At 38.9% G+C, this 12,956-nt stretch overlaps 1 protein-coding gene across 1 annotated transcript; it reads left to right on the top strand.

Moving 5' to 3' along the window:
• The first annotated feature begins 5,822 nt into the window (after window positions 1-5,822).
• On the top strand, window positions 5,823-12,535 carry SAP18 (Sin3A associated protein 18). Its single transcript, XM_081953056.1, has 4 exons — window positions 5,823-6,055; window positions 8,559-8,668; window positions 10,949-11,071; window positions 12,104-12,535. Exons 1-4 carry the CDS (start codon window positions 5,984-5,986, stop codon window positions 12,258-12,260), a joined length of 462 nt encoding a protein of 153 aa, XP_081809182.1. The 5' UTR covers window positions 5,823-5,983; the 3' UTR covers window positions 12,261-12,535.
• Window positions 12,536-12,956: the final 421 nt, after the last annotated feature.

Below are 12,956 nucleotides of genomic sequence, written 5' to 3' on the forward strand. Positions count from 1 at the left end.
TTCTTGATTAAAATATCTTTCCATTGATATATAATTTTATGGTACTACTTGATGGGTTCAGAGATCAGTCATAGGAGGGTTCGTTCCAAAATGCCTCCCTGCCTCCGCAGAGTTTATTCTTTTTATACAGTTTTTACAAGCAAAGCAAAGAGCATATAGCAACAGCATTGTTATTGGCATATTCTCCTTGTCAGTCTCTAAGAACATCCCACCCAGGGTACAGCCTCACATATCTAGATGGTTCCCGGTACTGCCTGGTGAAGCTACATAGGTGAGATCATAGGCATCTGAGGTAAACAGCTACTGAGGTCATGACAGTGTGCTGCGCATGCCTCTACATAACCTTTCCTCTATCTCTACAACTACTAAAAAACGTGATGTTATTAGCCATCAGATCTCAAGAATACTGTACACTTTTCCCAAAAGGTTTCCACAATTTTGGCCACTACTGTATCTATGTATCCATCCATCCATCCACTTTCCAAACACTACTGTAGATACAATAGTTAGTATGGACAATATCAAAGGCAGTGGCCTTTGGTTATTCCAGCCTTAATTCTTTTATGGAATCAATTTGCTGCAGTGGTTAAGGCATCTAGCTAGAAACCAGGAGACTGGTTTTTTTAGTCCTGCCTTAGGCATAACGCCAGGTAGGCTTTTTCACTCTTAGTCCCAGGAAGAAGTAATGAAAATAACTTCTGAAAACCTTGCCAAAAAACTGCAGGGACCTGCCCAGGAGCTTGCCAAGAGTCAAAAATGTACTCAAAGGCAGAACAGAGATGGAATTAGAACACCAGGTTTTGTTCATGAATCAATTTGGCAGATGTGGATAATGTACAGTATCTGACCCATTGGCTTATGTAGCCTATTTTATTATGCAAACCCAACCCGTGATCAGTATATTATGCAGTTCCAGAAAACTGAGTTAAAGAAATTATATGACTACTATAAAAATAGGAAACAAGTTAAAACTTCTGAATTTAAAGGGATTTGAAGCCAGGAACAGACACACATTTGGTGACTGGAAGCCTGTTTATCATGTTTTGAAAGTTGGACAATTTTTGATGGAAAGTGTCCATTTTCCATTTGAAATTCCATTTTAAACTATGTTAGGTCTATTTTAAGGCATATGCTACAGTATTTTGTTGTTACACCTTATAATGGTAGGCAACCGTGCTATCAGTTTACAGCATTATGTCAAAGTAAAAAAAAAAAAAAGCCCATTCATTCATACCAAAAGCTTGGGGAATAAATTCCTTATCCCTGTTCTAGGGTAAGGCATATCTAACTTTTAATATTTCAAATCTCTATTCCTATTTTCAATTAAAGATTCAAAAGCCATCAGCACATTCAGTTGCAGAGGCCCGTATGATTTAGTATATTTCCCCAATCTAATGCTCTCCAAGTGTCCTGGATAGGTTGACTTACGACCATTTGTTTAGCAATCATTCAGCGTCACAACAGTGCTGAAAAAAATGACTTACGACTGGCCTTCGTACTTAAAACGATTGAAATATCCCTGTGGTCGCATGATCAAAATTGCAGAAGAATAGCAATCCTCCCAGTCAGCTTCCAACAAGGAAGTGTAATTGCTTAATGGATTTGCTAAATGACCACATGATTCACTTAAGAACCACAATAATTCACGTAACTACTGTTACAAAAAGATAGTAAAATAAGGCACGGCTTGCTTAATGACCCCCACATTTAATGATAGCAGTTCTGGTCCCAGTTGTGTTTGTAAATTGCTTTGCCCCTTGTAAAACCACACAAAATGTAAAAACAATACTTAAAACAATCAATCGGAAGGATGAGAACCAGTTAGACGAGTAAGTGAATAAAGCTAACCAAAACCAGAGAAGAATCAAAGCTTCACATTCCAGAGAATGTGGCAGCAATCAAAAAGACTCACTTCCATGTAAATACTACCTAGGAAGATGGGGGAGAACTTGAAAGGAAAAAAAACCTCTGCCTTTTACAGTTTGGACTGACTACATTAAATTTGTACAGGTAGTCCTCAACATGCAACTATTCAAACTTAAAATGGCACTGAAAAACATGACTTACGACCAGTTCTCTAAAACTGTAAAATTGATCATTGTAAAATTCTCAGAGTCACATGATCAAAATTTGGGCACTTGGCAGCCAGCATATATTTACAATGGTTGCAGGATTCCAGGGTCATGCGATCACCATTTGCAACTTTCCCAGCTGGCTGCGTGATTCACTTAACAATTGCAGTTATTCCCTCAATGATGGCCAAAAAAAAAAAAAAGCTTGTAAAATCAGACGTGATTCATTTAACAACCATCTTGCTTAGTCATGACATTTCTGGTCATAAGTTAAGGATTCCATGTCGTACAAATGCAAGAAACACATTTTTTACAAATATATGTTGTATTGATTGCTCACTGGAAATGTAGCTGTTGTTCCCATATTACAAACCTTGCTTGGTGGCCAATGCAGACAGAAGCAAAATATAACTTAATTGTTACCTTACACAACTTCTGCTTTGCAAAATAGCCATAGCCAGACACAAGTTCATATCTGAACTACAGAGGAAGTTGTTAGCTATTTGGGTAAATTTATATATTATATACGAATTACCTCCTTGATAATTATGTCCTGTTAAAAAAGGTCAGTCTATGTGTCCTTTTTGTGTATCTTTCCTGCCATCTTTGCACTCTGAGGTAAAACATTTGAAAGGAAGTTTATCAAGCTGAACATTCTTGTAAATCTGAACTTGACTGCCAAGAATGCAAATGATTCATTCCCTATGAGGAATTAATTTCCTGTCCACACTACTCCACCCCCTTTAAACATACATTTACTATTCAAAACAAGTGACCCCTCTGTTTCTTTACTCTGAGCACAGTGCATTCTTAACTGTATGATAAATTAAATTCTCCAAATATTTCTGACAATTTATTCTTAGATTAACTGGAATAAAATAATAAGCCAGAGCATCAGTATTAATGATATACACATATGATAGCAATATGACAGAACAAATTCAGAGGCTCTCAGTTCAAGTACGTTGGTAAGTTTTTAGCTGTCTGCTAAAAAAGAGAGAGAGAAAAGAATTAACTTATATGACTTGTATATGACATTCTATTCAAAATCTGCCAAACCCCAGCAACCTTATATTTGAAATGATACTAACTGCCATTCTGTTCCTTGAATGCATCGTACAAAGCTTCGTTTGAATAAATGTCCCATCCGTGTATATTCTGTTCGGTGCACAAAATGAGTTTTCAGTTATGCCAGCCTTGTAAGACAGTGTTTTTCAAGCTTGGCAAATTGAAGATGTGCCAATCACCTTCTAGCATGCTGGCTGGGGGATTCTGAAAGTTGAAGCACACACATCTTAACATTGCCAGATTTGAAAAGCATTGCTGTAGTGTAGACAAAATAGTTGATTGCCTCAGTTGACCAGTCAATTGATCTTGATCTTGCCTCGCTCTTGGGATCCAGTAAGCTTAGAAAGGCTACAGAAAGCTGAATCGGTGGTTCTGCCTATCTACAAAATGCCACAGCATATTCACTACTTTTGTCAATTTGAGGCAAAGGGCTTTATTGCTTTCTAAGATTTAGAATGGAGGTGGGTTTTTTTTTTTTTTGAAGAAATGGTTAAAACAGTACAATAAAAGCTTTTTTTGATTTGATTCCGTTTTCAATTCCCTAGATTCTACGCATGAAAACACACTTGAGTGCCATCTAGCTAATCTTCACAACATTTCAAAAGATCAACAATTGTATTTTAGCAAAATGATCTATGTGGAGAGTTAATTAAGATTATCCTGCATCCACAAGTTGTTTTGTGAAATTTACAAGAGTCCTTGAAAAACCAATATAGTTGGAAAAGAAACTACAACTCTCCAGATCTGTCTGTCTGTCTGTCTATCAATCAATAAATCAATCATCTGTCTATCTAGTATCTATCTATCTATCTATCTATCTATCTATCTATCTATCTATCTATCTATCTATCTATCACGTTTTTGAATCCACCATCTCCCTCAAGAGAGAGACTGACTAGTATACAATAAAATGTTAAAAAATAAAGAGCATATAAAAATTAATTTTAAAAAAGCTAAAAGGAAGAAAAGGATAATTAAACCTTGTTAAAAATTAGTTGAAAAGACAAAGGCTCTCAGGGTGCTGCTAACCAGTCCCACAGCTATGTGCTGTTCTGGTCTCTCCACACAAGACTGTAGAGTCACATTTTAACTCCTTTTCAGAAGGCCAGAAATGTAGGGCCTCATACTTCTGGGGGGAGAATTGTTCCAGACAAGATTATCTTTGTAGACCCCTGCCAGTCGGACCTCATCTGATGGACTCTGCAATGTACTTTTCCTTCCTTACCAGGTGGGGTTGGGCCAATGTAATGGGATGAATACAGTTTCATAGGTAGCCTGGCCCCATGCCATGTAGCATGGTTTTGGAGCAAAGGTGTTACATATGCCCATTTTTGGGGTACCCAGAATTGCTTTTTCACAGCTGCCTTCTGTAGCAAGTGAAGCTTCTGGTTTCAGGGGGATATCATATAGAATGCATTGTAGCAGTCCACAGCGATGACTAGGGCATGAGTGATGGAACAGGTTAGAGTTATGGGACTACACAGATCTGTTATCACTGGGCCACCATATTCAAAGGTGACTGTTGGTTAGTGTGTAATGACTAATGCTGAGTGTCACACCTATAAAACTGATTATAACAACAAATATATCTGCAGATAAATTACATCAAGAATTTGCTTGGAGAAATAACTATATGAATCTATTTAATAAACTTTACCCTTGATTTCTGCTTACTATAATTAAAAAACTGTGTACAGATAATCATACAGTATTTCTCTGTTTGGACTTGGCTATGACGTATGCACATAGCCTGCATTATAGAAAAAAATCAACAGTTAAAAAATTCCAAACAGCATCCTCCAAATGAGTATTACTCAGGCTTCCAAATACCTTATGGTTCATACAGTATTTTCATAGCACAAATTTAGCTAGCATATTTAACCCTCATGTACCAAATTAATCTGTTCACACAACACCTAGCTACCAGTTTTTTCATGCAGAACACTGTATAAACCTGGCCAGAGTTTAAGGCTCCAATCTTGGCAAGTTTAAGACTTGTGGACTTCAACTCCCAGAATTCCTCAAGAAGCAAAGCTAGCTGAGGAATTCTGGGAGTTGAAGTCCACAAGTCTTAAACTTGCCAAGATTGGAGACCCCTGGTTTAAGGCATGACCCATGAATCTGCAAACATAGATGGATATTAGGCCTCTTTGTGTGAGAGGAAGGCTACCATAGACAATATTCAAAAGCTGAAAGGCTAAGACCCAAGTTAGACCACCAGGAGTTCCCAATGCCTGAGGGCAAAATAGAGAAGCGAAGCAAAAAACCCCAAATAATGAATGCAATGGCAAACTACTTCTGTATATTGCCAAGAAAACTGCACGGCCACTTATTCTCGACTCTAATATCTTTTTTAAAAAAATGTGTGGCAGAACTCATTAAACAATTTCAATGCCTATCACCTTCTATTGCAATGTTTCTTAACCTGGGCGACTAAAAGATGTATGGACTTCAACTCCCAGAATTCCCTAGCCGGCATGCAGGGAATCATAGCGCACACAACGTCAAGCGGCGTGTACAGACATTTCATCCTTTCCCTCACTCCTCGCGTTAACATTCGTCTCTAGCCGCCGAGCCCTATTAGCCGTTTAGAAGGAACCGCCTTTCCAGAACGGGCGCACCTAAGTATCGCGAGAGGTGTGGGTTTTTTTTTCCACCCTCCTCGCCGGGAAGTCCAGTCAAGCCTCCCTACTTTGGTGGGCGCCGCCATCTTGTTTCGGCAGCGCTTGAGAAAGTGCTTCCGGGTGAGTTTGTCGGTTGGAAAGCAGCATTTGGCGCTGAAAGCGTCCTCGCGCCTTAGTTTCGTCGAGGGAGGGGGGGAGTTCGGACGAAGAGCCGTCGCGATGGCGGTGGAGTCTCGCGTTACTCAAGAGGAGATTAAGAAAGAGCCCGAAAAGCCCATCGACCGCGAGAAGGTACAAAGGAGGAGACGTTGAAGGTGGCGGTTGAGAAGCGGGGACGGCTGGCCGCTCGGCTCGCCTTGGTCCTGCTTGCATATTCATGGTGCGACGTCGGGTTGCAAGACGAGCAAACCTGACGTTCCTCATCCTATTTAAAAATCAGTCGGAGGTGAAGGATAAGCTGAACGTAGGGAAGGACTCTGCCAAGTGCAACGGGCGCTTCATGGAGTTTCATCTCTCGCGCCTCTTTTTATTTATAAATACAAATACAATAGCAGAGTTGGAAGGGATCTTGGAGGTCTTCTAGTCCAACCCCCTGCCTAGGCAGGAAACCCTATACCGTTTCAGACAGATGACTATCCAACATCTTCTTAAAGACTTCCAGTGTTGGGGCATTCACAACTTCTGGAGGCAAGCTGTTCCACTGATTCATTCTTCTAACTTCATTTATACAAATTTCATTTACTTATTTGATTTGTCAATGGTTTGCAAGATACAAGGTATAAGAATAAACATGAGTGTGAATGAAATGGGTACCTATAAATGGGGACAGTAGGACAGGGACGGTAGGCAGGATGCTGCGCTTATGCATGCCCCTTCCAGACCTCTTAGGAATGGTGCTGAGTCAATAGGAGACAGTTTAAGGTTAAAGTTATGGGGATTTGAAGATATAACAACAGAGTCGGGCAGTGCATTCCAGGCATTGACCACTCTGTTGCTGAAGTCATATTTTCTGCATGTGAAAGCCTTGGGGTGTTTTCTACCAGGGGCTTTCCTGCCGTTATGGGTCTACTGAGAACATTTGTGCCCACAAAGCATCAGTTAACTAACACGGCCTGGGTTTTGTATCTTGGAACAGGTTTGAGATGTGGTTGGCTGATTTGTGGCTCTTCGGGTTGTGCGAACATGGCAATTAAATAGCACTAGGGCTTTGACTTATATACCGCTTCACATATAAGTCTAAGTGCTTATATACCACTTATATAAGGGACTTATATACCGCTCCAAAAGGGACGTGGTGGCTAAGACGTTGAGCTTGTCGATCAGAAAGGTCGGCAGTTTGGCGGTTCGAATCCCTAGCGCCGTGTAACAGAGTGAGCTCCCGTTACTTGTCCCAACTTCTGCCAACCTAGCAGTTCGAAAGCAGGTAAAAAATGCAAGTAGAAAAATAGAAACTACCTCTGGTGGGAAGGTAACAGCGTTCCCTGCACCTTCAGCGTTTTGTCACGCCGGCCACATGACCACGGAGACATCTTCAGACAGTGCTGGCTCTTCAGCTTTGAAACGGAGATGAGCACTGCCCCCTAGAGTGAGGAACGACTAGCACATATGTGCGAGGGGAACCTTTACTGCTTCACAGTTCTTTATAGGCTTCTCTAAGCGGTTTACAGAGTCAGCATATTGTCCCCAAAAATCCAGGTCCTCTGGGTCGTAAATCAGGAGTTGCCAAGCTTTCAGACCTCAGGGACCACTAAATTCATAAGTTCAATTCCTGCTGATCACTAATATGATTTTTTAAAAAAGATAAATAGTATTTAGTGCAATATAAAAAATGCAAGTATTTTTTCTAGGGACCACCAATTTTTTCTCACAGACCATCAGTGGTCCACAGACCACTGATTGGTGACCGCTATCCTAAATGATGCTTGCTTACTTAGCAAATTAAGTAGTTTCACTCTGCTGCCATGAGCGACCCTGCGGTTTCTAAATATAGGTAGGTCTTGACTTACGACAGTTCCTTTTGGTTACAACAGCACTGAAAAAAGTGAGCTATGACCATTTTTCGTGCTTAGATAGCTGTTGCAGCTTCCCCATAGTCACATGATTTACCTTTGGATACTTGACAACTGGTTCATATTTATGACAGTTGCAATATCCTGGGGTCATGTGACCATCTTTTGCGATCTTTTGACAAGCAGTCGGTGGGGAAGCCAGATTCACTTAACTGTGTTACTAATTTAACAACTGCTGTGATTCATTTAACAAATGTGGCAAGAAAGGTTGTAAAACTCACTCAACAAATTTCTCACTTAGCAACATAAATTCTGGGCTCATTTCACCAGTCATAAGTTGAGGACTACCTGTACGTGTTTGTCATACTCTGCCTTAAAAGACTCATTAAAGACAAGCTTTACTTCTAATGAATTTTTGGGAATGGGCAAGAAATTTTATTGGCAAAAATTTAAAAATGGTTTTGCATATCCATTCTTTGATTTATCAACCTAACCTAGATATCTGAGCTATCCTGTTGGTTTCCCTTTTAAGCATTAATCATATATGATCTTGCTTAATTATATACTTAAATGCCTAATGCCTAAGTATCATTGGGCCTAATAAATGGAAATTTTTAAAATCGAGTAAATGTTAGAAAACCAGCTGAAGATTTATATAGCTTAGCTATTTTTTTGTATTTTTGTAAACCAACCTTAAGAGAAATTCAAGTAACAGTTGATACAAACAAATTAAAATCAATGATACATGGCATAAATACATTTAAGACTGACTGTTTTCTTTGCAGACCTGTCCCCTGTTGTTGAGGGTCTTCACTACAAACAATGGGCGTCATCACCGAATGGATGAGTTTGCGCGTGGAAATGTACCTTCCAGTGAACTTCAGATCTACACATGGTGAGTTCTTGCCTTTACAGGTAATCGTTTGCCTATATCTCAATATTGCATTAAAAAACACATGAAAAATATCTTTTATGGTGTGATAGCAGAAAGGGGTTGCTGCTTTTTTGTAATGTACAGAGGTTCTATTTCTGATAGATGAAAGGCAGAAACATTGGCAAGTCTGTTTTATAGCTTTCCTATTAATGGACAGTTTGTAGCAGTGGAAATTGCAGTCTACCGAGTAAAATGGAGAAATGTATTTTGAAAAAAATATGAATGTTACCATGTTCACTCAAGAAAGAAGTCTGCCTAATTTGTTTGTACAATTGTCTCTTGCTGATTTTTTAAATAAATATAATTGTGGATAGATACGTTGGTTAGGCTTCAAAAGACAGAAAACACGTATGTATGTATGTATATATATATGTATATGTATATATGTATGTATGTATGTATGTATGTGTGTGTGTGTTTGTGTGTTGTATTTGTGCTGATAAATACAACACAAACATAGCAAAGGCAACATTAAAAATAAAAATATGGTTTTCTGCCTGGATGGTCTTCTGTAATGAGCCGAAGAACAGAAAGGGGGAGTGGTGAGCTCCCTCCCATATTTGGGCATACCAGGGGTTGTAACACAAATACATACATACATACATACATACATACATACATGTGTGTGTGTTTGTGTGTATGTATGTATGTATATGTATATATGTGTTGTATTTGTGCTGATAAATAAATAAACCAAATACAACACAAATATAACAAAGGCAACATTAAAAAACATACGGTTTTCTGCCTGGATGGTCTCCTGGAGTGAGCCGAAAGACAGACAAAGGGAAACAGTGTGTTCCCTCCCATATTTGGGCCTACTGGTGTTTTCGGCTTCGTGTTTGTGTGATTAAAGCGTGGTCGGACCTGCCATCTTTCTATAAATCTTGGTGGGGGTGTGTGGAGTGCTGGCTTTGTTTCAGTAAGTGGATTGATTGGCTGTGTGGTTGCATCATGATTGGTAGATTGGTACTGGCTGTGTGTCCATTGTTGTTTGTGTTGTAACGGCTTGGGTGGTGGGTGGGGCTCGTTTGTTGACTAGGGCTGGTTCCCAGATGTCTGACAGGCGGGAGGCATCATCACTTAAATTTCATGTCCTGTAGCTTTAAGGTGCTGGAAAAGGGAGGAAGTTTTTTCTTTTTTTTCTTACTGCGTTCTTGTGTTCTGCGATGCATGCATTTATTCTCCTGTTAAGTTCAAAATGTTCCATGTCCTGACCAACCACTGCCTAACCAACACATACTTCATCCATAATGGACAAAGATACAAACAGATAGAAGGAGCACCCATAGGATCACCCCTCTCACCCATCATCGCAAACTTATACATGGAACATTTTGAAACTAACGCCTTACATAAATCTGAACACAAACCCAAACTCTGGCTTAGATATGTTGATGATTTGGCACTCTGCAGGCTTCAGCAGGGCTGGGGGAGGGAAAAAATGCCCCCATTTTGGTGAAAAATGGGGGCAGTTTTGCCTTCCCCCAGCCCTGCTGAAGCCTGCCTCCTGGAGGCCGGGGAGGACAAAAACTTTTATTCCTGACTTACCTCTTTGAAATCTTGGTGCGTCTTATACACCGGTGCATCTTATAGTCCGAAAAATACGGTACTTGAGCTGAAACTCTCAGAATAAGTGAGAAGTTTGAAGGATCTAAAACAAAGGGGTGTCAAACTCACGTCATCATGGCGGCATCACATGATGTATCGGGACTTTTTTTCGCTTTGCTAATCTGGGCATGGGTGTGGCCGGTGGGGGCCCTATCTGGCCCATGGGCTGGGAATTTGACAGCCCTAATCTAAAGTAATAGTATATGGATATGGTGGAAGCAAGGATGGTATATGGAGGGCTGTGGTATTGAGGTAAGCTAAATTTATGTCATTCCTCCTTTAATTTTCTTTGCTTACTATTTGTGAAAGACAGTAATATGGTTAATATATGTATGGATTTCTACATGAATGCTTTGCAAAAAAAGAACTAAGTGCTAATTCGAATCAAGACAGAATGACATGAGAAAATGCAAAATATCTCTGTGTTCTGATGCTCATATAATTTGGGAAATCAAAGGAAGCCAATTTTTAAAAACACGTTTACCACCAAAAGAAATATTTGTGAAGTATTTAGTGAGAAATATATTTCTTGATGCAATACTTTTCAGTTCTGTGGATCCTTCTTAGAATTAATACCATAAAGTGAGAATCTACACTTACTAAATTGACCTTGATTTTGTTTTCCTCCAGGATGGATGCAACTTTAAAAGAGCTGACCAGTTTAGTAAAGGAAGTCTATCCAGAAGCAAGGAAGAAGGGGACACATTTCAACTTTGCAATAGTTTATACAGATCTTAAAAGGCCTGGGTACAGGTAATACAACTAATGGTAACAGAGAGTCTACACAATGTTATTTGCAAGGTTTGAATATTGTAGCATGGAATAGGGAACAAAAATTAATACAATGATGTAAACTGAACTTAGCGTTTGTAAATTAAAGTCTTCTTACAATAGTTAATTATATCCTTTCCCCTATCCTATAAAATATATTTGTAAAGTCAGGCAGGTGCTAAATAAGTATATATCTCTGAACAGTAGCTGCCAATTATTTCAGGAGAAAGCAGCTGATTTCTTTCAGATGGAGAAAGTTATTTGATCCTAGGAAAAAATAATAATTATTCTCTAAAGAAAATTAGAGCTTAAATTTGGTAGCCAGTGTTTTAAGTTGCAGATATCAGATGGCTAATTATGTGTAGAATTTTTGTGTACTTAGAGAGCATCTGTTCTTCCAATGCAATTGCTTAGTTGTAGGGCAGCTTAGCATAAATTGAATAATTGTTTATATTATGCTTTTCTCAAGACCACATTCAAGCTGTCTTTCTTTCTGAGTTGCATGGTAGACATTTTCTCGAAATTTAAAGCATTAACTTTAAGAGATACATTTATTTTCCAGCTTTCCAGTCTTTGCATTTGCAGTGGGCGATAAATTCAAGGCTGTACTGAAACATTAAGATTGGCTTAACTAATACTAAAAGGTTTAGGTGAAGATAATTAACACATGAAGCAAAGCCTAGGATTATGGTTGAAAAGCTGCTGAGATCAATAAGGCACACATCTAAATGGAGGGAAACCGTTAACACTAATTGTTATATATAACATACAGAAAAATCATCTGAACATACACAATGGGATATATGCTTAACTCCAGTTTTCTGGCATATTTTCTTCATGCGCAGGGTCTTGATTTAAAACTTTGGAGATCTCGTATCAGTCAGAGCAAATAGTACTAGGGCAGAGGAGGTCGAACATTTCAGGTTGAGCTACATAATTATGTTCAACATGTTTTTCCTATTTGGTTTTGACTAACTTGGAGGAAAATAAGGTCCCTTTTGCTTCTTTCTACAGGGTGAAGGAAATTGGTAGTACGATGTCGGGAAGAAAGGGCACAGATGATTCCATGACGTTGCAGTCTCAGAAGTTCCAGATAGGGGATTACCTTGACATAGCAATTACGCCACCCAATCGAGCGCCACCTCCTTCTGGTCGTATGAGACCTTACTAATACTTTGCCTTACATTAGGCTGCCATCTGTAGACCTGCACCATTTTATTTTTGCATTATTGTACTGATTACCTTTTAAATGTAAAGTGAGAATACTAGAACATTTAGTGATCTTAAGAAGGATTGATGTTTGAATTATGTTATTGTACAAGGTATGCCCTCAAGCTATTAGTTTCCTCTTGTCAGGTTTTTTATAAAGTTGACCCCCAAGCAACACAGCTGTTTTCTGTATTTTTAAAAAAACTTGTTATGAAATAAATATGCCACTAAGTCTAACTTGTTTGTCATTTGAGGAATATGTATTTCATAAATATAATTTTATTGTAAAATGGACTAGAATACACATGGTGCTTATTTTGAATCAACAATGCTGTAGTAAGTAAATATACACAGAAAAATATGGACTACTCCAAGGGTGTATTTCTTTAATTTCAGGTGCCACATTTCAAAAAAGTTATGACATTGCTTTACTTTTCTGTCTGTAATTGTTTGCTCTCTCCCACCATGAATGCACCAGGCCCCACCTCTGTGCATTATTGTGCCAAAGAAAAAACCTGGTAACTATAGTTAGTTTACCTATGAGTAGTGTGGCATTCAGTGCCAAATTTTATTGGCAGACTAATTTCAATGTTAACTTTGAAAAACAGGAAGTTCAAGTTAATCTACCTCTTTTCCTTTTTTGAAACAATGAAGAGAA

The sequence above is a fragment of the Natrix helvetica genome (genome assembly GCF_964273705.1).
Source record: "Natrix helvetica genome assembly, chromosome: 4".
Taxonomy (NCBI): Eukaryota; Metazoa; Chordata; class Lepidosauria; order Squamata; family Natricidae; genus Natrix; species Natrix helvetica.

Excerpts from the sequence above, each read along its gene's own strand:
- SAP18 (XM_081953056.1), top strand. The coding sequence starts at position 5,984 with ATGGCGGTGGAGTCTCGCGTTACTCAAGAGGAGATTAAGAAAGAGCCC. Across the intron at positions 6,056-8,558 it reads AGCCCATCGACCGCGAGAAG|ACCTGTCCCCTGTTGTTGAG; the intron begins GTACAAAGGAGG and ends TTTTCTTTGCAG. Across the intron at positions 11,072-12,103 it reads CTTAAAAGGCCTGGGTACAG|GGTGAAGGAAATTGGTAGTA; the intron begins GTAATACAACTA and ends TTCTTTCTACAG.